Source organism: Chenopodium album, chromosome 8 (genome assembly GCF_948465745.1).
Source record: "Chenopodium album chromosome 8, dcCheAlbu1.1, whole genome shotgun sequence".
Classification (NCBI taxonomy): Eukaryota; Viridiplantae; Streptophyta; class Magnoliopsida; order Caryophyllales; family Amaranthaceae; genus Chenopodium; species Chenopodium album.
The window spans coordinates 28,836,353-28,858,736 of NC_137841.1; the positions used below are offsets into that span (position 1 = coordinate 28,836,353).

The window sequence follows — 22,384 nt, forward strand, 5'->3', positions numbered from 1 at the left end:
CAACACTTCCTTTCCCGGCTTAGAAAGTAATCGTTCCTTCCACCCATTCAATTTCTTCCATATTCTTTCCTTCAAACAAGCAAAAATTGCCTTTTTTTATTTACCAATCATCGTTGGAAAACCTAAGTACCTCTCATGTCTCTCCACTTCCCGAACTCCCAATGTGCCAATAATATCTTTCCTCCTTTCACCAGTGACATACTTGCTAAAAGCGACCTCCGTCTTACTCAAATTGACTTTCTGACCAGATGCTCTCTCATATGAACTGATAATATCAACTATTTTCGAACATTCCTGCAGAGTAGCTTTTGCAAAAAGAATACTATCATCGGCAAAAAATAGGTGAGATACTCTCGGAGTAGAATGACATACTCTAGCCTTGCTTATTTTCTTCTCCCGTGCTGCTTTCGAAATCATACCCGAAAAAGCATCAGCGCACAACAGAAATAAATATGGCGAAATTGGATCCCCTTGACAGAGACCTCTAGATGGGATCACAGAGCCTGAAATTTCACCATTCACCTTGAAAGAAAAAGAGACACTCGAGAGACAGTCCATCACTTTCCAGATCCAACCATTGCAAAAACCTATCTTCTTCATAACTCTCTCTAAAAAACACCATTCAACACGATCATAAGTTTTTGTCATATCAAACTTAAGAGCCACCGTACCATCTCTCCCTTCACCCCTCCTCTTCATAGAGTGAAAAATCTCAAAAGCAATAAGGGCATTATCAGTAATCAAGCGACCCGGGATAAAAGCACTCTGGTTAATAGAAATAATATCATTGAGGAAAGGCTTTAGCTTATTTGCCAAAGTCTTTGATATTATTTTGTATTTTACATTACAACAGCTAATTGGCCGAAATTCCGACATGTATTTAGGTTCGACACATTTAGGAATTAACACAATACATGTTCTATTAATTTCAGTAATATCAATCAAACCCCTCCACCAATTTTTTACCATTGCAATAATATCAGAACCAACAATACGCCAAATTTTTTGGAAAAATAAAGCATGCATATCGTCAGTACCAGGAGCCTTATTTGGGTGCATCTGGAATAACGCTAACTTGACCTCCTCAGAGCTCGGTTTTTCGGAGAGCTTTTTATTCATTTCACTCGTCACCATCGTATCAATTCCTTCCAATGCAGCCTCAAAATCAACAGGGTCATCAGTTTTGAATAGGTTCGAAAAATATTTGGCTACCACATTGTGCAATTGAGCTTCATCATCAACCCAGGCCACTCCCCTGCCGACTTGAACAGTCCCTCAATTCGGGTTTTTCCCTTCTCTGACTTGCCTTTCTGTGGAAATACGCCGTATTTTTGTCTCCATATTTCAACTCATTTGCACGAGCCCTCGCATACCAATAAGTTTCTTCCTGAAAACGAAATTCATTGGTGGTCCCAGAAATTTTCTCACACTGAATCATCCTAGCCGCATCCATATGGCCTCCATGTGCTTCTTGGAGTTCGGACTCAAGTGCTCTGATTTTTTTTCTTCACATCACCAAATGACTTGGCTGCCCACTTTGACAGAGCAGTCGCACATGAAGCTTTACGAGAGTGAGGCGCACTACCAGCCCCATCTTTCGACGCTTTCCTCACCACATCATTGCACTCCGGTTTTGAGAGCCACATTGCTTCGAACCTATACAATTTTTTCTTCCTGCCACGTTCATAATAATTAATTGTATCCAGTAGGATCGGAGCATGATCGTAGTCAATACGAGCAAGGTGTTTAACTTTAAAATTCGGCCACAATTCGCACCAAGGGTCATCTCCAAGAAACCTATCAAGCCTCTCCCTAATAATAGTGTCCTCCGTCCTCCCCCTTTGCCAAGTAAAAATACTACCAGTAAACCCCAAATCACGTAAGCTACAGTCATCAATGGCACCCCTAAAAGCATCCATCAAATACTCACGTCTCACAGCTCCACCACTCTTTTCCAACATACTCACAATTTCATTAAAATCTCCGAACATAATACAAGGAAGATTACAATCCCTTCTCAGGCTTCTCATGAGGTCCCAAGTCTTATACTTATTCTCCGTCTCAGGCCACCCATAGATACCAATCGCTCTCCACTGCGGAACGCCCAATCTATCACAAATATCAACAGCAAAATGATGTATAGAGTATGAAAAAATAGTAGCCTTCACATCATGCCACCAAAATCCCATTCCTCCAGAATTCCCATTGCTACTAATACATATATCATTTTCATACCCACACCTTCTCTTAATTCTCTCCAACACAGCACTATCAATCATTGTTTCAGTCAAAAACACCACATTCGGCCTCTCTCTCCAACATAAATCACGGAGAGTCCTCTCCGTCCAAGGGTTGCCAACCCCTTGGACGTTCGAACTCAATATTTTCATTGCCTTTAGAGGGCATGGTCATTACCATCACCCTCTACTTGGATATTACTGTCCCTAGAGTTAGATACGAGCACCAACTTCCTTCTTTTCTCCATATCCCCATCATACCCCATCTCCTCAATCCCCCTCTTTTTATTTTTTATAATCTCACACCCACTACTGGTCGTAGTAACCCCCCTACTTCCTTCACCATACCCCTCCTCCATTTTAGAAACTTTTTTCCATTTTCTATTATTTTTTGTAATTGTCCCAGAATCATTCCCCCCCCTTTCCCCCATCCTCTGCCACCATACCCAAACTCCCCCCTGCAATCGTCCCCTGGCCCTCAACAGCACACACCTCACTCACAATATTCATCCCAACATCCACATCCCCCACACCATCTCCATCACCCTCACTTGCAATCGGTACTCCCTCCCCATCATTCCCATTCGTACTCTCCAACACACCCTTAGTTCGGAGCACAGATTTGTTTGTATTAGGATCAACAACAATTTGCAGAGTAGCAGCTCTATCCATTGGTGCTTTAATTTGTCCATAGACTTATTCATAGAAGACGAAAAGAAAAGTTTGCGGCCAGTCAACACGTCCCCTCCTCCTTTCAGTGATTCGGGCTTGTGAGTAAATACAAGGGATTGTGATTTCTTCCGTAGACTGTCGACCTCCTCCTTCAACCTATCATGCCCCTTTCGAGGCGACACCCTTAACCATAGCCCCCATTGCTTCTCTTCAATTTCCTCGTCTTCGTCAACATTGGGGCAATCCTTTTCCGTATGGCCAAGGATTCCACACAAGAAGCAAAAAGTAGACAACCTCTCATACTTAAATTGCACCGAAGTAACAACTCCTTTCTTATTGCAAATTTTCTGTATTCTGCGAATAGGTTTTGATGTGTCAATCATAACACGAACCCTCCTTGATTTATCCCACCCCAGTTCGTCTTGCTCAACCTCCAAAACAACTCCAACCTTTTCGGCAATTTTCTTCACATCCTCATCGGACCTGTTATCAAACGGAAGATTATACAACCTGATCCAGAAAGGGCAGAACTTGAGGTCAATGTTCTCAAGTTGTTCGTCCCCCTGAATGTCCTTGAGTAAAAGCAATTGGCTATCAAAATTCCATAGAGCACCATCAAGAACTTTCTCCTTGTCACGCCAATGGAAGAATTGCATAACAAATAGATTGTTCTCGATCTTGCGGAATAACACCCCACGAGACAAAGACCAAATCTGTTTAAGGGTATTTTGTAGCGCTTCAAAGTTATATGATCTAATAGTCAGCAATTTCCCCACCAAAGATAGGGCTAATTTATTGTTCTGTTCTTCATCATTCGAACCTCCTAATTCTGCAATTTCATTCTCTTCCTCTGTAATACTCAATTTTGACCACTTCTCAATAATTTCCCCTGCCATTCTGAATCCAAAGAAACCACGGCAACCCCCTCATCAGAGAAAGGGAGACCGCTTGAACGCGCAAGAGAACCACTCATACCTCCGAACTAGGAAACCCTAAACCAGAGCGAGACTCTTTTCTTTTTTTTTTTTAAAATTTTATTTAGATACACTGTATGTGAGAATTTATACTTATATGAGAACTGATCTATAATTTAGAACACGTGAGTAATAATTTAGAACATACGAGTAAAAATTTAGAATATGCGATTCAAATTTAAATTTAAAACATATGACTAATAATTTTGAATATGTGTGTGAGCAATAATCTAGAACATCTGATTCAAGAATTAGAACATGTGAGTAAAAATTTAAAAAATTTGTTTAATGAAATTTAGAACATATGATTAAAATTTAAAACATTTGATTTAAAATTTAGATCATGTGAATAAAAAATTTAGAACACTTGGTATAAAATATAGAAAATGGGAGTAAAAATATTGAACATATAAGTAAAAATATAGAACATTTGAGTAAAATTTGGAACATATGTTTTCGAATTTAGAACATATAACTAAAAATCTTAGAATACACGCACGTTTTAAAATTTAGAACATATAAGTTAAAATTTCGGAATAAGTCATTCGAAATTTATAACATCTAACTTAACTAATTTATGGTTTAGAACATGTGAGTACTAATTTAGAACATATGATTTAATTTAGAACACCTGAGAAAAAGTTTAGAACATCAGATTTAAAATTTAGAACATACAAGTAAAAATTTAGAACATAAAAAATGTTCTCACATAAGAAAAATTCTCACCAGAGCCTATATATATATATATAATTTTTTTTTGTCAAAGATGTGCAGTAACAAACAAAAAAAAAAAAGTCAAGTCGGAAAATTACAAAAATGTAAAAAGTAAAACATAAATTTGAAAACATTGGCTTCAATAATGGTTAGACAATTAATCATTTCGGATAGAATATAAATAGTATATTAAATCAAAGTTGAAATTTGTTAAAAGGAACATCTCGACCAAAAGTGAGGCTCTAGAATATGTTTTCATACGCATTTACATCCCCTCACATGAGAGACATTTGGGCTTGAACTGTGGATGCGGTATGAGCCCTAATACCCAGCACGAAATATTCCACTTGAAAGTTGGGGTAGATGAAATTTAAATCTATGACTTTTGTGTCACGCGGGCTCCGATACCATGTTAAAGGATTATTTCAACCAAAAATTCAAGGTGATGGTTAAGACCCATAAACCTATTTTTATACTCTATAAAAAACCGAAGATAGAGCAAGCCAAACTATTAATGTAATTAATAGGGAACAAAAAACAAAAAAAAACCTCATTATTTACATATGGAATGAGTTGAATTTACAGTATGGTCATCCAATTATCTATAATAAGCTGCTATAATCATTCTTCTTGAATGTGTTTGAAATTTTGATGATACAATTGATACAAAAAATATGAAGTAAGAGTTTAGTACTGAGGTTGAATATAAATCGATATTTACTTAGTCTTTGTGATCTTGTGGTGAAGAACTCTTTGAAAGGGAAAAAGGAAACGGAGGTTGTAGAAGCATGAAGTTTCCTGAGGATTGCGAGTTTGATGCTGATGATGTAGGCTTGTTTAAGTAAGTTGGCGCGCACCCCTTGCCATTCTGAGGCAAGAAATTGGCTGTATTACCTTGAACTTGATCCGCCCATCTCATGCTTTGAGTAGTTAAACACTCAGCATTATTTGTTCGATTTACATTATTTGTGATGTTATTGTTACTGCTTCCTACCATGGAAGAAATTGCAGCAGCTACTGCAGACTGAAAACTCGGGTCTGAAGTAAGTACCTTGGTTAGTGTCTCAGTTAAAAATTGATGAGAAGAGGAGGAAGAAGAAGCAGAAGCTTGATTGTTGATACGGTCCAATGAATTAAGATGACTTACTGGTTCATAAGTTGATTTTCCGAAACTTATGGATCCTACAGGAGGTTTATTTGAGGGCAATAGACTGTAATTTAGGTAGCTGTTATTGCTCCAAGAAACAGGAAACAATGTACTTTTTGTATCTGTAGAAGAGAAATCGAGGCTTCTAGAAGAGTAATTGGATGGTGTTTGGAGAAAGTTATTCGCGGTATGGCTTTTGTTAAAAACCGAGGAAGGAGTAGCAGTGAGGTCTAAGGTGATTGTTGGTGGTGTTGGTGCAGAAGAATTTGGTAAATTGAACTGTCCTGTTCTTGAATTATTGTAGAGGGTATAGCTTAGTCCGTTGAGGTTGGCCGAGGTCATTGAGGGAGCTGAGGAAGTAAGACCGCCTTGTGAGGTTGATGAGCCGGACAAGAGAATTGATGCTGCTGCTGAGGTTGTCGATGCCATGGCCGTGGCTGCTACTGGTAGTGGGTGGTTGTGTGTCCCTTCGTAAGTTGTTATTAAGATAGACATGTCGTCGCAACACCTTTGCACCTAATAATAGATCATAGAAAATGATCAGATAAATGATCATCTACATTTATTTTGCTAAAATAACTATAGAACACTTGCAAGTTTAGACATCAAAAAATAATAAGAGTAAAAATTATACACAATTAATAATGTAAAGAATGAAATGTGATTAAAGAAAACTAACCAACAACACTAACGTCAATAAATATAATCCTAGAACCTTTGACGAGCAATAATTAAACGAGCATCTATCTCTTAAGTGATGCAAGGGCGTGGTAGGATGTATGCGACAGCCTTGCTAAACTATTAGAGAGACTATTAATCCTTATTCGGATAAGTAATGACCAACTACTAAATTGAAACAAATGATAAAGGCACACATTTTAATGAGACATTTTTAAAAAGTCCTTTGTAATTCTGAGGTCAAAACAATTTGTAAGTGCATGTAATCCTGAACTCACTTGTTTTCTAACTGGACATGATGGTGCAACCGTGCAACGATAGTAAGCTCGTGGACACGGATTTCCTTTCGCAATCTTCTGCCCATATTTCCTCCATTGGCATCCATCATTCATCTGCATTTAACAATTAATTAATTTCCAAAAAATTAATTTTCAACAGTAATTAAAATAAATTTTTAAAATTGTTACTTGACATTTCCACTTACAGTTGGTGTGTCACATCTTGCTCTTACAGAAACCCTTGCCCTTTTAGTGATGTTTGGCTGTGTAGTTTCTTCTTCTTTAGCACTATCAGTCGTCGTCTTTAAAACCTTACTTGGCGGCCAAGTTTCTCCTGTACCATCTTCTTTTGAATCATCCATCTCTGTACTTCTCTCTGAACCCTTCTCTGATAAATTAATTGAAGGAGAACTCTTGTATTCGAGTCCCAGGGAAAGTCCTTCACTCATTAACTTCGCGTCTTCTTTAGCAATACTAGAGGATCTACTAATATTAGTATCATCCTTCTTGCGCTTGTTATTGACTTGTAAGCCTAGGCAAAGTGAAACTTCAGGTTCATCCTTGTGCTGATTTGTATTTTCCGATATTGTTGAGGGTGATTGTTCGTGTTGGAGGATGTCAAAGAACCGCGATTGCAATGATTTGTAGTCATTTTCGACTCGTTCCAACATCTTCTTTAATCTTTCATTTTCTTCTTTCACTTCACCCATCTCAGCTTTTGCAGATTCAAGTTCGTTGTGCTGAATAATAGATGACATCATAAACAATTAATCAATACTTTACAAAGCATAATTCATCGACAGATCTAATTTATTTATAGTGCAATTAATTAATTGCTTACTAGCTTAGAAAATCATAATATAATAAGATTACAAAAAATTACTTCTATTGTTTAGATTACTTGTAAATCTCTTCCTATTTTGACTTTATTATGAGACAATCATCGTTTAAACAGGAAGAACTTTAAGAAAGACAGAGAGTAAGTTATAAAAATATCTTATCTTAGAAGAGAACGTAAAATTAGAAAAATTCTAAGCAACTTCATAATAAAACAAAAGGATGACATCAAAGATGTAGGAAGTCAAAGCCTAAATCTTTGTTAAGTTTTTTTTTTTTTTTTTTTTTTTTTTTTTTTTTTTAAATGAATTCAAACGTAAATGTCAGTCTTACAACCGACTATTTCTCTCTAATTTTGCCATTTGTAATATTATATAGTAACATCAAATTTCCAACTAGTAAAACTTCCAGTCATTATTGTGACTAGGGTTTGGTACATTTTTTTTCTAAATAAATCAAAGTCTGCACAATAAAAAAAAAATGAAGTAATTTGTGAAGGATCTTTTCCTTACATTTAATGAATCTGGACACAATTTTTTTTTTTTTTTTTTCTTGTTGAATTATGAAAAATGAATTAACATGAGCACTAATTAATGATACAAAATTTATCGCGAACTTCATGTTCATCATGTGTTTAGTCTTACTTTCCTCTCCTATCATATGTTGAATTCAGTTAATTAAGTGCCTTTTTATTTAGCTCATGAACTAGATAAAAACATTCATAAATCAATCCCTCAGATCAAGGTAGTGTAAGATTGTGAACTGTTATCAGTGATTTTTTCTTCATAACCATGCTCTATACTAAATTCTATTATCATCATATTACTAAATCTATCTTCTATGCTATGTTTTGTTAAAAATTACAACATAAATCAGGCACATATTTATGAAGTAATAAACAACTTTTGAACTTAACGATAAACTAACATAAAAAAACTTAAGGATTTCGATTACTAATTAATAATACAATAAGCTAATAATCTACTATACATACCTCTTTGTTAATAACTGGAATTTCCTGCTTAGGGGAAGAGATCTTGAGGGTCTTATCTTCATCTTCGATTCTAGGCTACAACACGAAAAATGTAACAAATCGAAAGAAACACAGTTAATAATATATTATGCAATCTAACACTTTCTAAAAGTAGAAAAATAGCATCATAAGCTAGCTAAGAATTTACCTTCATTTCCTCTATGCAGTTGTCTTCATGTCTGACTATAACAACATCTTTTTCGGGTTTGGTTTCGGGGCTAGAGGTAGAGGTCTCGCGGTTATTTGCATCCATCTCTCAAGAAATCCTAAGTTTGATCAGCTAAAAACAAAAAATTTTGTGGTCTTTGACTGAGAGAACTAGTACTAGTCTTTCTTATAGAAACTACAAACCATTGACTTTACATTAAATAAAAAATAAAAGATTGAAACTCTTCATCTCTTCCCATTACATGAGAAGCACACGCATTAGAGCGTCAATTGTCCAACCAACTTTCGCATTATTTAGGTATCTATGAATTAAACACATTGTCAACTTAAGAATGGTACAACTTCAACGACTAGTGGTTTAATTATGATTATAAATCTCCGTTTAGAATTAGTTGTCATACTGTCTAAGCTCTCGCAATTGAGAATGTTTTAGTGATTAAAAAATGGCTTCTATACCCATTTAATGACTTAATATAGGTGTGTAGTGGCATAATTAAAGTTAATTATAATTGTATACCAAATTACCACTATACATTATAAGTTTATAATGAATGTGAGAATGAAATATAATAAAGCTACTAAATAAACACAATTGGAATATATGAAGTATTAGCTTTTTAGCTACACAAACAAAACAACTACGGAGTATAAATCATTATTATTAGGCTTTGGAGGAGTGCCAAAATATCAATGAAATTCTGACATATACACCGGAGTAATTTTTTTTTTTCTCATTTGATAAATTTTGCTAATTTTGATAATTTTAAATGACTAAATATTGTCAAATCAGCTAAAATTTACTCCTTAAGCTCACCCGGGTAACATAATAAGGTTCTCCACAATCAATATCTCCCCACATAGAAATATCGAGAACATAAATCATAAAAATAGTACATGTGGATATTATTTCAAGACAGAAAGAGTAGTCGTTAATATTTAAAACTCTGTCGACTAATTGGAGGGACTTGAGAATTGAAGAAGAGTTGGATAGAAATACCTTTCAGCAATACATGTTTTGTACGGTACCTGGCCACAAAATGAAGCTTCGTACCATGAGAATATGTCACATGGATACTAGTCAATAATGATAATGAGTGGGATACCTTTCATCTAGTTGCCAATATTTAAGACACTAATCAAAAACAAATTTTAGCTTTCCATCATGCTTAATCAATTACAAAAATTAAATTAAAATGGAGACTTTGTTGTCCATTGCATTGACCTCTTTAAGAGTAATCTAATAACCATCTTATTGATTCATATTAATTATTAAATTAGTAATATACATCCTTATGGTTGTTGACTGCCGTAGATACAGTTGGCAATGGTTGTATATAGCAGACTTGGTATGAACATTCATTCTATTTATTAAACTTTGTTATAAGCATTTATATTACTATTATGAAGTTGAATTAGCACCAAAAAAATATGGTTGAAATTATTTTATACATGTATTAATTTTATATATGCAGTAAATTTCAACTTTGTATGATAAATTTGACTGCAATTTGGGAATTTTGTTAGGTTAATTGAGGGGCGGGAGGAGAGACTGCCCGATTGAAAATAGGTATGTAGATTAGTCTAGGCCACCAACTATATCGTAATCATCAATCTAATTTTAATTCTCCAATGTGACAACACTAATAGACTCAACTCACATATAAGTTATTTTCTTAACAAGGGGGTGTCTAGATGGTAGTTAGTGCAGTCACCCCCTTTGATCTCGATCCTAGACTAATAGCAAGGCAAGAGCAAGGGGTTTTGTGCGCAATGAAGTTGGGTTTGGGTTGAAGTCTTGAGAGAGGGTACGTACGTACACTCAAGATTATGTACTCATCCATAAAAAAAAAAAAGTCTTTTTATGGATTTTGTTTTAGTAATGAGAATTTCTCATACCCTAGATCCATTTGTTTGTTAAATGATAAGGGATGTATATAATAACAAGATTTAAAGGAAAAATTGACAATTATTTAGTAAGCATCAATAATCAACATGTGATATCGATTTTGTTATAAATTCTCATTCCTCTACCACTAGGAAATATATTCAATGCATGTTTAGTCGATCTTTATACTCCATATATCATAATTTATTTTTTTTCAATCTATTTTTATCTTGTTTAAGGGGAGGAGGGGGGGCGGTCAGACAGGGAAGGGATCGGAGCATAAAAGTCTTAGTAGGGCTCTCTTGGCTAGGTATATATATTGAACGGATGAAGTAATTAAGCCCTAAGGGACAAAATAAACTTCATTTTCAATAGCATCATATATATCAAGCTAAGGTCACAAGATGTACATGCTCAAAAGGAAATCTATCAAACCACGCTATCTACAAGTGACAATCTCCTACCAAAATAAATAACGGCATAACGCATGGAAAACAATGCGCCAACTCATGAGCTTCTTCTACGTATTACCTTTTCTATGTACCCTAAAGATCAATCTTATCAATTAATTACGATATAATTAATATAATTAAGTGTTCTTATTGACTCTATATACAGAGGTGATCTTTGGAATTTCATTTCATTTTCTCCCTTTGAACTATTCTAAGAAATATATGATACCTTATCTTATGAGCTAGGTTTATCCAAATTGAAATAATTATTACCAAAAAATAATAATAATAATAATAATAAAAACAACATGATTGCAGGCCTCAGAGAACTGACTTGGAATTTATTGAGTATATTCTGTATAGTGGCACAAGATATATGTAAATTAAACTGACAATAGTGATCACAAATTTTAATTAATCTTTTACTGATCCCAATTGTACACATTAAATGGATTCCTTAAATTACAATGAGCTGCAAGAATTTTTTTTTTTTTTTATTTATTATTTTTTTTTATAGGCTACTATGTACAGATCCGCTTGGCCCTTCGGCTTTAATGGAAGGTAGATGATTCATCTTCTCATTAAGTAAGACAGATAAGTAAAAACTAGGTTTATGTGAACAAAAAAATTGAGTAAATTAAGAAAAGTTGAGTGTAAAGATGTGAGGAAAGTCTCACATAATCAACAATTGTTTTGCAACAACATGCACGCACATTTAAGTATATATACAGTATCAGTATAATATTTAGTACAAAATAATTTTAATTTAATAAAATATAATTTTAATGTAATAAAAATAAGTTAAATTTTACAAAAAAAAAATAAAAATATTTGATAAAATAAAATCAGTAATTTTTAAGAGGCAAATATAATAGAGAATTGGATAACAATAACAATAAATTTTTATTGTGTATTTTGTGCGTGGCTTATAGAAGATTAAAGTAACCCCTATAACATTGACGAAGTAACTCTTGCAACACTAATTGAATAACCTTTATAACAGTATACTGAAGTAACCCTCATAATGGTCGGCCACATATATATAAAGAGACCATGGTGGCAGTGCCTATAATTTTTTTCATACATTGTCACCACCATTGAATCATTTATTACCATCATTGAGATGGCCTGGATTTGAGTAGTTGATCGAGGAAGATTTACTATAATAAGTAATAACGCATATTTAGAGGTAACGATGTCGAGTTATAGCTAGCTTAGTGACACTCATATATCGGTCGAGCCCTCAACAATACCTCAGCTATATTGTCCAGAGAACAAATATATGACTCTCTAGTTGAAGAAGGTAATAATACGGACAAATGATCAATTTTTGTATTGACATTATATAATCTTAAACTTGAGGCTTATTGGCCAAATTGTAGTATTATTTAATTAAAGTAAGGTCATTAAACTGATTTAAATGGCTTATTAAAAGGCGAAAGACCAGATTTAAGTTAATTATTTGCTAATGCACGACCTTAGCAGTAAGCAAATTAGCTTGGATTTTTCTTAATCAAGCTGATCTCCTATTTTGCTGCACCTTAAATAATCTAATAGATCAGCTAATTAAGAGGGATTGACTTGAGTCATATTACTTATTGACTGCTTGCTGTATAATTGGATGTTTAACTTGACACATAATTAGTCCAACTACCACTTACATGCAAGCATCTAATCAAGATGGAGTATTAATTATTATTTCAGTCTTAAAGTTGCGCATATTATAAGTGATACTAGTCAGGCAAAATCATTTCAATATGAATAATAGACATATCATCAACCGTAGTTAGTGTTAGAATATGCCTTGAATCAGTTAGTCTGCCTCATTCGACTGTCCATCGTAGGAGTCTCACATCACTACTACATTTTAATATAATCACCATGTGCGTTACTATTCAAGATTTATAAAACTTTCTCTTGATAATTGTGAACGTAGTAATACATTGTTAGTGAACCACATAGAGGCTTACAATCGTGATGCACCATGAGGTCCATGACCCCCACGGCAGCCACACAATAATAGTATGCTAGCTCACTGCTAGACGAGTCACGTACATAGCTACTTCAAAGCCGCCTTCACATTGATATTCTCGGTCTTTAAACAAACTGAACCTGCGTGCTCTACTCATCACGTCGTATGCTACACATTACACATGTGTAACTCCAATCCATCCCCCCAGCGTTTAGTTATGGACTTATGGAGTACGTGATACCGATTAATATGTTACAGTGCCTATTTACTTATTGATTGGTGACTAATTACATTGTTCGGTTGGTATATTAGCATAAATTATTATGAGTCCATTCGCATTATAATCCTACAAAATAATCTTATAATACGGAGATATGACCAAATTAGATGATGGATATAGAGGGTACGAGTTTATAATTAAGAATGTCTTATCATTATAACACAACTTTATAGCTGAATAATTTCCTCCACGACGTCAATGCCAATAACTATACTACTATTTATTTCTTATAGTCGGGAGACAAATATTATTATTCGAATTAAATCAAGTTGTAATTAGTAGACAATGTTTCCAAAAATTTGACCCTCACTTCCTACATAAATTATTGATGTTTGATGCTTAAACATGTTATACCAAAGGATACGGAGAGTCCAATCTAGTTAATTAATTTAATTTAATTTTGTGCTAATATTATGAGCAAGTTGTTAATTTTTTTCAATTTATGATATTAGTCGTGACTAGTTGAGATGAATTTCATAATTTATTTTTTTGTAATATACATTTTCTTTGTCTGATGGCTTCCAAAAAAACTGAAAATTAAAGACTGATTAATTCAAAGTCCTTCATAATTTTCATATAATGTGGATTTGTTGTTGCCTCAATACACTGTTTATTGAAGAAAAGACTGATTGATTCAAAATGCATTGAAATTACATTGATGTTCTTTCATCAAAATTAATATAAACTACATAAATTAAATATCATATCATATCGATCAATGTATAACTTCTATGAAGATGCATGAGAGTGCTAATGTAAACTAGCTAGCTTGGCTAAGTTCGATCTTTGAGGTATCCAAAACTTAGAACCAAATCAAATTATATTTACGTAACTATTAACTTATTAAGGTATTATAATGTTTGATATTTACAAATTACAGCCATAAATTAGTAATGTGCTTTATGTAAAGGATTTGATCAAATCATATTTATTGATATTGTTCGTTTATAGTTAGCAATCCCTTAAGTTACTCTTAGGCTGATAGTCAAATATATTCCTTATTCTTAGCTAATGTACCTAGACAAGTGCTCTAATGTATCCAGCCGTATTATATTGCTTACTCATGTACTATATATAATCGTGGAATCACATCAATATAATGTAAGTTTTCCAACATTCTCTTAATCATAACTCTATCATGGTATCAGAGTCAGCGTGACATAAAGATCACGGGTTCGAATCTCATCCACCCCCCACTTTCAAGTGGAATATTAAGCGTTGGGTATGAGGAGGGCCCATTCTGCATCCACACTTCTAGCCTAAACAGGCTCTCGTATGAGGGAAGGCGTGATAGAGTATAAAACATATTTTTGAGCCTCAACCATCAGCTTAATCTTTTAGTTGAATTGGTTCTCTAACATGGTATTAAAGTCCTCCCCCCACTTTCATTTGGAATACTAAGCGCTGGGTATGAAGAGGGCCCATGTTGCATCCACACTTCTAGCCCAAACGACTCTCGTGTGAGGGGCATGATAGAGTATAAAACATATTCACGGGTCTCAACCATTAGCTTCAGCTTTTTGTTAAGTTGGTCCTTCAACACTTTAGTATTCTCACTCTCTCTCCCTCTCCTTGATAGAGTTTTTTTTTTTTTTTTTTTTTATATAGTCGTCCTAAAGGACACTAAATTTCATTCATGAAAGTCATACGAGATCTATAATTGAAAATCAACAATAAAGAAAATGAATTTAACAAAATCAAACAAGAATTAATCATATCGGGGAAGGGCTAAGAATTCAAATACATAAATATAATAATTTGACACATTCTGATAGAGTTTTAATATATGTATAATCCTATAATTGCTTTTTGAAATGACAACCATAATTTTTTAAAACACAAATTATTGGGTGCGACACCCGCACCCAAGTGTTTGTGCCGCAGGCCGATTTCTTTTCCAGTCTCTTTCTCTCCTCCCTTCTCTTTTTCTCTCCTCTTATCCTCCTTTTTGTCAGCAAAGCTAGTACCATTGATAAGATTTTGCAAGTGAATTTACATTTCTAATACTCAATTTCGGTTTTTTTTTTTGTGTGTTTTGTGTTGGATTGAGGTTAGACTTTGAGGTTCAATTCGTCGGGGGTGAGTAAGGCGGCGGAGACTCCGTTGGTGGAGGAGATTGTAATGGCAGGGCTAACAACGGCGGCGACTGCAGTGGTTGCTTTTTCCGGTGAGGATGAGGTAGACCAAACAAACTCGCACTTGTTGAGTTCTTCTTCTTCGTGTGTGTTTGGGGTTTTTGTTGAGGGTTGGTGGGTTGAATGAAGGGGTATTTGTTTTGTATTTTTTTCTGTAAGGAAATCCAAATTGCTACTTTCTCTTTTTTTTTAGAAAGAAAGAGAGGAAGAGGGGGATAGAGAAAAGAGAGAGAAATGATTGTGAGTATGTTGTTAATATTAGCCAATAAAAAAATATATATAACCATTAGAATGAACATATCAGCTAATTACTGTCTTATATCAGTCAACATTAGGAACATATAAGACATTAGTAAAAAAAAACATATCAGCCAACAAGAGGAGTATATCAGCAAAAAAAAGATACATATAAGCCAATAAGAGGAGTATATCAAGCCAACAAAAGATACATATAAGCCAATAAGAAGAGTATATCACCACTAAACTTTGGGCAAATTGCGACCGTTTTTCTATGACCGTCATTAAAATGGTCGCAAAATATGAAATTTGCGACCTTTGTGGGCTATTAAACCGTCGCAAAGCTATTTAAATATTATTTTTAAAAAAAATATGTGTGCAAAATAATTCTAAATAAAAATAAATTGTTTACGACCTCTTTTAACGGTCGCAAATAGCACAAATTGCGACCGTTTAAGAGTCGGTCGCAATTCTGCTACCGCTTTAACCGGTCACAAAATGATTATTTTTTTTTAAAAAAAAATGGGTATAAACTGTTAGCTAACTCACCCTAACCCTAATTTCAAACAAGAACGCCGTTCCCTTTTCTTTCTTTCTCTCTCTCCCTTTTTCCTATTTCCTTTCTCTCTCTCCTCTTTCCTTTATTTTCTTCTCCTCCTCCCTTTGTTCTTTTTTTCACCGGCAATCTCTTCTTTTATTGTGTTCGTATCTCACGAGGTGAATCCGCTCCATTTTTGTTTTTACTTTCTTCTTCATTTTCTCCAGATCTAGAGTTTTGTTGATCGAATTTTCGTCAACAAACGAATTATGGTGTTTGGATTTTCTTCAACAAGCGAATTATTGTTTTCGTGGTCAAATTCGACCATGAAAGTTCCATATCTGGAGTTTTTATGGCTGAATTTGACCATGTAAACCCAAAGACGAATTTGTGTTTGAATTTTCGATTGATTTTTGTTCTAATTGTAATTTGATTTTTGTTCAAATTTTTTTTTTCGGATTTTTTGGCCTTATTTTCGGTTGATTTTTAGGTTGATTTTTTTGGTTTAATTTATTTTGTTCATTGTTATGGTTTGAATTTTCAAGGTATAAGTTTTGTGGGTTTAATTTTGTATGTTGAATTTTTTGTTGTAATTTTGTGTGTTTCATTTTTGAGTGTAATCTTTTGGGTTTAATGTTTGATTTATTTTTGTGGGTATTTTTATAGGTTTAATTATTTGATAAATTCATAGTTTTTTGGGTTATAGGTGGTTATTGGTGGCGTTACTGGTGGGCGGTAATGGTGGTTTATGGTGGAAATTGGTGGTGCGGCTGGGTAGGCAGTGGAGTGTGTTTGGGCTAATATTATATATATATATATATATATATATATATATATATATATATATATATATATATATATATATATATATATATATATATATATATATATATATATATATATATATATATATATATATATATATATATATATATATATATATATAATTTTAGCGACCGTCTTTGGCGATCGCAAATTGTCAGTTTCGCGACCCGCACAAAAAAAGCAGTCGCAATTATTATAAATTGCGACCGTTTCATACACGGTCATTGAAAATGAGAAAACGGTCGCAATAAAATCTGCAACCATCAATTAGTCGTAATTTTGGAATTTTGCGACCATGTAAATAACGTCCACCTTTATTTTCAGCGACTTTTGAGACAGTCACAAAAAGCGGTATTTTTAGTAGTGTATCAGCCAACAAAAGATACATATAAACCAATAAGAGGAGTATATCGGCCAATAAAAGATACATATAAGCCAACAAGAGGAGTATATCAGCTAACAAAATATAAATATAAGCCAAAGCCAACAAGAGGAGAATATCAGCCAACAAAAGGTATTTATCAACCAGCACAAGGAACATATAAATCAGCCAACAAATTAAGCGTATTAGCCAACAAAACCAATAGGTAAGCCAACAAAATAAACATACCAGCCAACAAAATAAAACATATAAGCCAACAATTAAAATACACATATCAGTCAACTAAAGAAACATATAAGCAAAATAATGTTTGATATCAGCCAACAAAAAGAACTTATCAACAATTTTAAAAAGTATATCAACCAACAAAAAGAATACAAACCTAAAAATCATATCAGCCAAAATATGAAACATATAAGCCAACAAGTAAAACATTGATCAGCCAAGTCATCAGCACGCAATAGCCTGAATTATTTTAAAAAGTATATCATCCAACAAAATAAAACATATAAGCCTCTCTTTTTAAAATAAAAAGTTTAGCTTAATGATATTTTAATTACTAGGTTACGTCTCGTGCCATGCATGGTTATTGACAAAAAAAATTATGTACATATATACTTATCAGTGATCATATATTGTAATATCTTGTTTTTAGTCATTAACTTTTGTCTATCTCAATTGTATCCTTGAAACGGATATTATGTTTGCCACATAAAAACATATAGTAGAAAATTGTATTTTTTAAAAATATTTACAAAATTATATTTTGCTATTCTATTTTCCATATTAATTAGTTAATTGAATGTGAATATAAAAAAAGGTAAATATCATTTCTATTTATATAGTAATTAAATTTTACAAATAATTTCCTTAAATAAATTTTCTATTTATTTTTTTTAAATACTAAGGACACACCAGAAATTGCATGTGTCATTGATGGTGTGTCTTTTAGTATATAGTTATTGATTTTTAAATGCTAATATTAATTACAATTAAATTATTTCCTAATAAAAAAACTAATTTTTTTTTCTAATTTTTAAACATTTTTAATCTTTTTAATAATATAAATTGATTTTCATAAATTAATTCGGAAAAAAAAATTCAATAATTAGAATAATTAATTTTGAAAATTTTAATGAATTTCAAAAATAAGGAAAATGAATTTAATTAAATTTAACATTTAAAAACAATTCAAAAACAATTTTTCACCATATTCCCCTCAGTATTTTGTTTATTTATCATATACCCATGAAAATTTTCAAATTCACCATATACCCTTGAGTTTGACCAAAATGTCACCAAATGCCCTTAACCTGACTAACGACGGTAAACTCCATAGCATTAAGGCTAAATAGGCCACGTGACAACTTCATTCTTATTAGTTTTTTTTTTATAAAAAATTAATTAATTTTAAAAAACTAAAAAATAATATTTTAAAACCATTTAGCCAGCCACCTTCCCCACCCGGAACAGCGCCATTACCTTTTGCATCAAGGAAAGGCTGAACAACAGTAGTAGGGGCGTATACACACACACACACACACACACACACACACACACACACACACACACACACACACACACACACACAAAGATTCCCCTTCAGATTTTGATATTCTTACCTTCATTGGCAATCAAACTACCCCCAACCCTGATGTTGGCGTCTCCTACACACCGCCTCTTCGCCCTGTCGTTTCCCTACCCTTGAACCACTATTCCCTCGCCTAAACCCCCTCCCCCATTTCCGCCTAAACCAAAACCCATCACAACGCCCTTCACATTTCAGACCCGAGCCCAACTTTATCCTTCCCCCTCGACCAGCGCCGTACATCGTTGCCCTCCCCCTAAACCACGAGCCCCGACCTCGAAACCCGCTTCCTTCCTACGCAAAACCCTAGAGAAACCCCTTCCCCACCTTTGAAACCCCCCAACTGCCCTTCCCCAACACCCTCGGAATCCCTAGCTGCTAGGGATTTCAAGGATGGGGGAGGGGCGATTAGGGTTTTTCAAGGGTTGGCAATGGTTTTCTAGGGTTTTAAGCGGAAATAAGGGAGGTTTTGGGGTGGGGATGGTAGTTCAAGGGTAGGGGAATGGTAGGGGGAGAGGCGGTAGGAAACGCCGCCACAAGGGTTTGGGGTCTAAGCGCTGACGAGGGTAGGGGCAGAGGGTTTGGGCGTCGGTTGAGGGTGGGGTGGTGGGTGGTTGGTTGGGCTAGCCTGGTGGGTTTTTTTTTTTGTTTTTTATAAAAAAAAATTATTAGTTCTTTTTTTTTTATTTGTAAATAATTAATTAAATTATTTTAAAAAGAGAACCAATTATAGGCTGTCATGTGGCATAATTAGCCTTAATGACTAACGGAATTGACGTATGTTAGTCATTTGGGTATATGGTGTCAATTTTGTTAAATTCAAAAGGCATATGGTGAATTTTATAAGTTTTATGGGCATATGATTAGTTTGTATTGAGATTTATTATTAGTTAACAGCCCTAAAAAGATGATTAAAAGTTACCAATAATGCTTGTTATGAACATTGCAAAATATTATGATTTGAACAATTAAGATGTAAATCCTGTTAATCTCTTCATGGGTTAGATGAATGCATAATATCCCTAAACCTAAAAAAGCACCAAGCATCATTTTTTCCCCCTCCTTATGAATAGTGCTCTGACCATATTGCCCCTGTATTTGTTCTTGAAAATTCCTTATGAATAGTGTGCTCCTCGAATTGCCCTCATAAATATGTCATGTGCCGCTGAAGATTTATGCCCAAAGTGCCCCTGCTTTTGTGTGAGGTCTTTCTTTGTCAATAGTGTCATGCCCACATTGCCCTTCTGTATTTGTGCATGTGAGGGTCTATGTGGTCCCTCAAAATTGTCCACGTTGTATTTTTAAAAGAAACCACGTGTTGCGGGGTGGGTCAGCTTTCTTCTTCCTTAGCTTGACAATGGAGGTTATTTGGAGTTCATAACTGCTTCTTTGAGGGCGAGATTGCTAGGGAGAGCAGGAGGTTAGTCTTAAATTAGTTATTGTGCGGAATAGCCAGGATAATTTTGTTCAGTCCACTTACTACTGCTTACTAGCCTTCTTCATTGGTTGTTCAATTTGTTCAGATTTATTAGTGCATGTTCGTTTATAAGTAAGTTAACAATTGCTTAGTAAGCCATTCTTTTACAGCTTTGTTAGGTGTTACTCTGCAAAAGTGGGTTACTAATGTGCTGCTTGATTAATTAGTTGTAACTTGTTTAACTATGTTATTAGTTTTGGAAGGGGTTAAAATGGCCAATTGATAATTAGATTGTTTAAGATCTTATAAAGTTATGAGGGTGTTTTGTTAGGTGTTACTCTGCAAAAGTGGGTTACTAATGTGCTGCTTGATTAATTAGTTGTAACTTGTTTAGCTATGTTATTAGTTTTGGAAGGGGTTAAAATGGCCAATTGATAATTAGGTTGTTTAAGATCTTATAAAGTTATGAGGGTGTTTAGTTAATTATTTTTAATAAGTAGCACTGACATTTTATTCTGCCTGTTCAGCAGAACATTCTTTGGACCAGTGGGTTTTCGATACTCATTTTACTTGGAATATGAAGCTGAAGCATTGCATTACACACTGGTCTGTCTATGTTTACAATGGGTAAGAGCATTACTCTTTTAAAGAAGCTTATTTGGTTTTTGGGCAGTGGGTCTGGCTGCTTGTTTTGTGATAATGAGCTTGTAAGGTTGTCATTAGATCAACGCATGCTTACTTAATTGTAGGCTTTAATAGGTGAACTCAATTACCTGCTGTGTTTTGCTGAACCTTTTTCTCTTTATTTTGTCTTCTACTGCTTTGCTGGTTAATAAATACAGGGGGGGTTTATTTGATTTCCTGCATATGCACTATACAGCTCAGATTTCATGGAGGTTGCATTAGGGGTAATGCAGAAATTAGATCTAGATTTTACTTGTGTTGGTCAACAACACTACAACATTCAAGAGCTGACTATGAAAACAGAACAATTAATAACTTGCTTTGGAACATTGATCTTAGATTATGTGCACTGAGAACAATTACCTTGACTTGCTATGCTATCTTGGTTGGTGATTCACTGATCGTTAACTATTCACCCAAAAAATTGAATGCTGGTGTAGACACCTAAAAATGTCTCCCCAAAACCAAACCCGATGATGAACAACCTTTCACCGCCACTATTGGTAAGGGTTTAGTATTTAATCCCGAGAGTGCTTAAAAAATCGTATTTTTATTAAATTCATATTTTTGAACAGTCCATGGATTAGTCTTGTTGTTTGGTAAAAGCATAGTTTTAATTTCAGCCCAACTTATTTTTAGCCCAAGCCTTTTTATTTTATTGTTTTATTATTTATTTTTGGCCCAAACATTTTATTTATTTTTATTTAATTATTTTCTTATTTTAGCCCGAATAATAAAAGTCAGAAAAGGCTCGAAATTATCAATCGGCACTTAAAAAGCCGAAAGAAATTAGGGTTAAAAATGAATTTAGACGGAAAATGGACTGGAAATTCCCGCGCCACGGCAGACTGCCACCGTGTCACGGGAATCCTTCCCGTCTGACGGTGGGACTTCCCGTGACACGGGAGGTCTGCCGTGACACGGGACATTCCGTGTCTTTTCCGCGTAAACCCTTAACGCGTTTTTTATCCCGTTTTCTGAAAAATTCCCGCGTCACACCAAAAATGTACCGTGTCACGGGAAAGTGTACCGTCTGACGGTGGAGCTTCCCGTGTCACGATATAGTCTGACCGTGTCACGGGATACTTTTTTAGGGTTTTTATCATTTTAGGGTTCCGTGTGCTCCCTCAGCACATTTTCCCTATAAATACCCCCCTCATTTCTGATGAACGGGGCACCGAGTAATTCTCTAATTTTATTCTCCTCTCTTCTATGCTTTAGCCTAAACACTAGCCTACCCTTTTCTACTTC

At 34.4% G+C, this 22,384-nt stretch overlaps 2 protein-coding genes across 2 annotated transcripts; both read right to left on the reverse strand.

Annotated features, from left to right (window-relative positions):
* Nucleotides 1-1,484: 1,484 nt before the first annotated feature.
* On the reverse strand, nucleotides 1,485-2,279 carry LOC145642893 (uncharacterized). Its single transcript, XM_081694054.1, has one exon. It carries the CDS (start codon nucleotides 2,277-2,279, stop codon nucleotides 1,485-1,487), a length of 795 nt encoding a protein of 264 aa, XP_081550180.1.
* A 2,986-nt stretch (nucleotides 2,280-5,265) lies between these two features.
* Nucleotides 5,266-7,431, reverse strand: LOC145556004 (WRKY transcription factor 72A-like). The gene is made up of 3 exons (XM_081617698.1): nucleotides 6,907-7,431; nucleotides 6,701-6,814; nucleotides 5,266-6,260 (listed from the first exon to the last, which is right to left on the reverse strand). Exons 1-3 carry the CDS (start codon nucleotides 7,408-7,410, stop codon nucleotides 5,319-5,321), a joined length of 1,560 nt encoding a protein of 519 aa, XP_081473824.1. The 5' UTR covers nucleotides 7,411-7,431; the 3' UTR covers nucleotides 5,266-5,318.
* Between the last annotated feature and the right edge of the window lie 14,953 nt (nucleotides 7,432-22,384).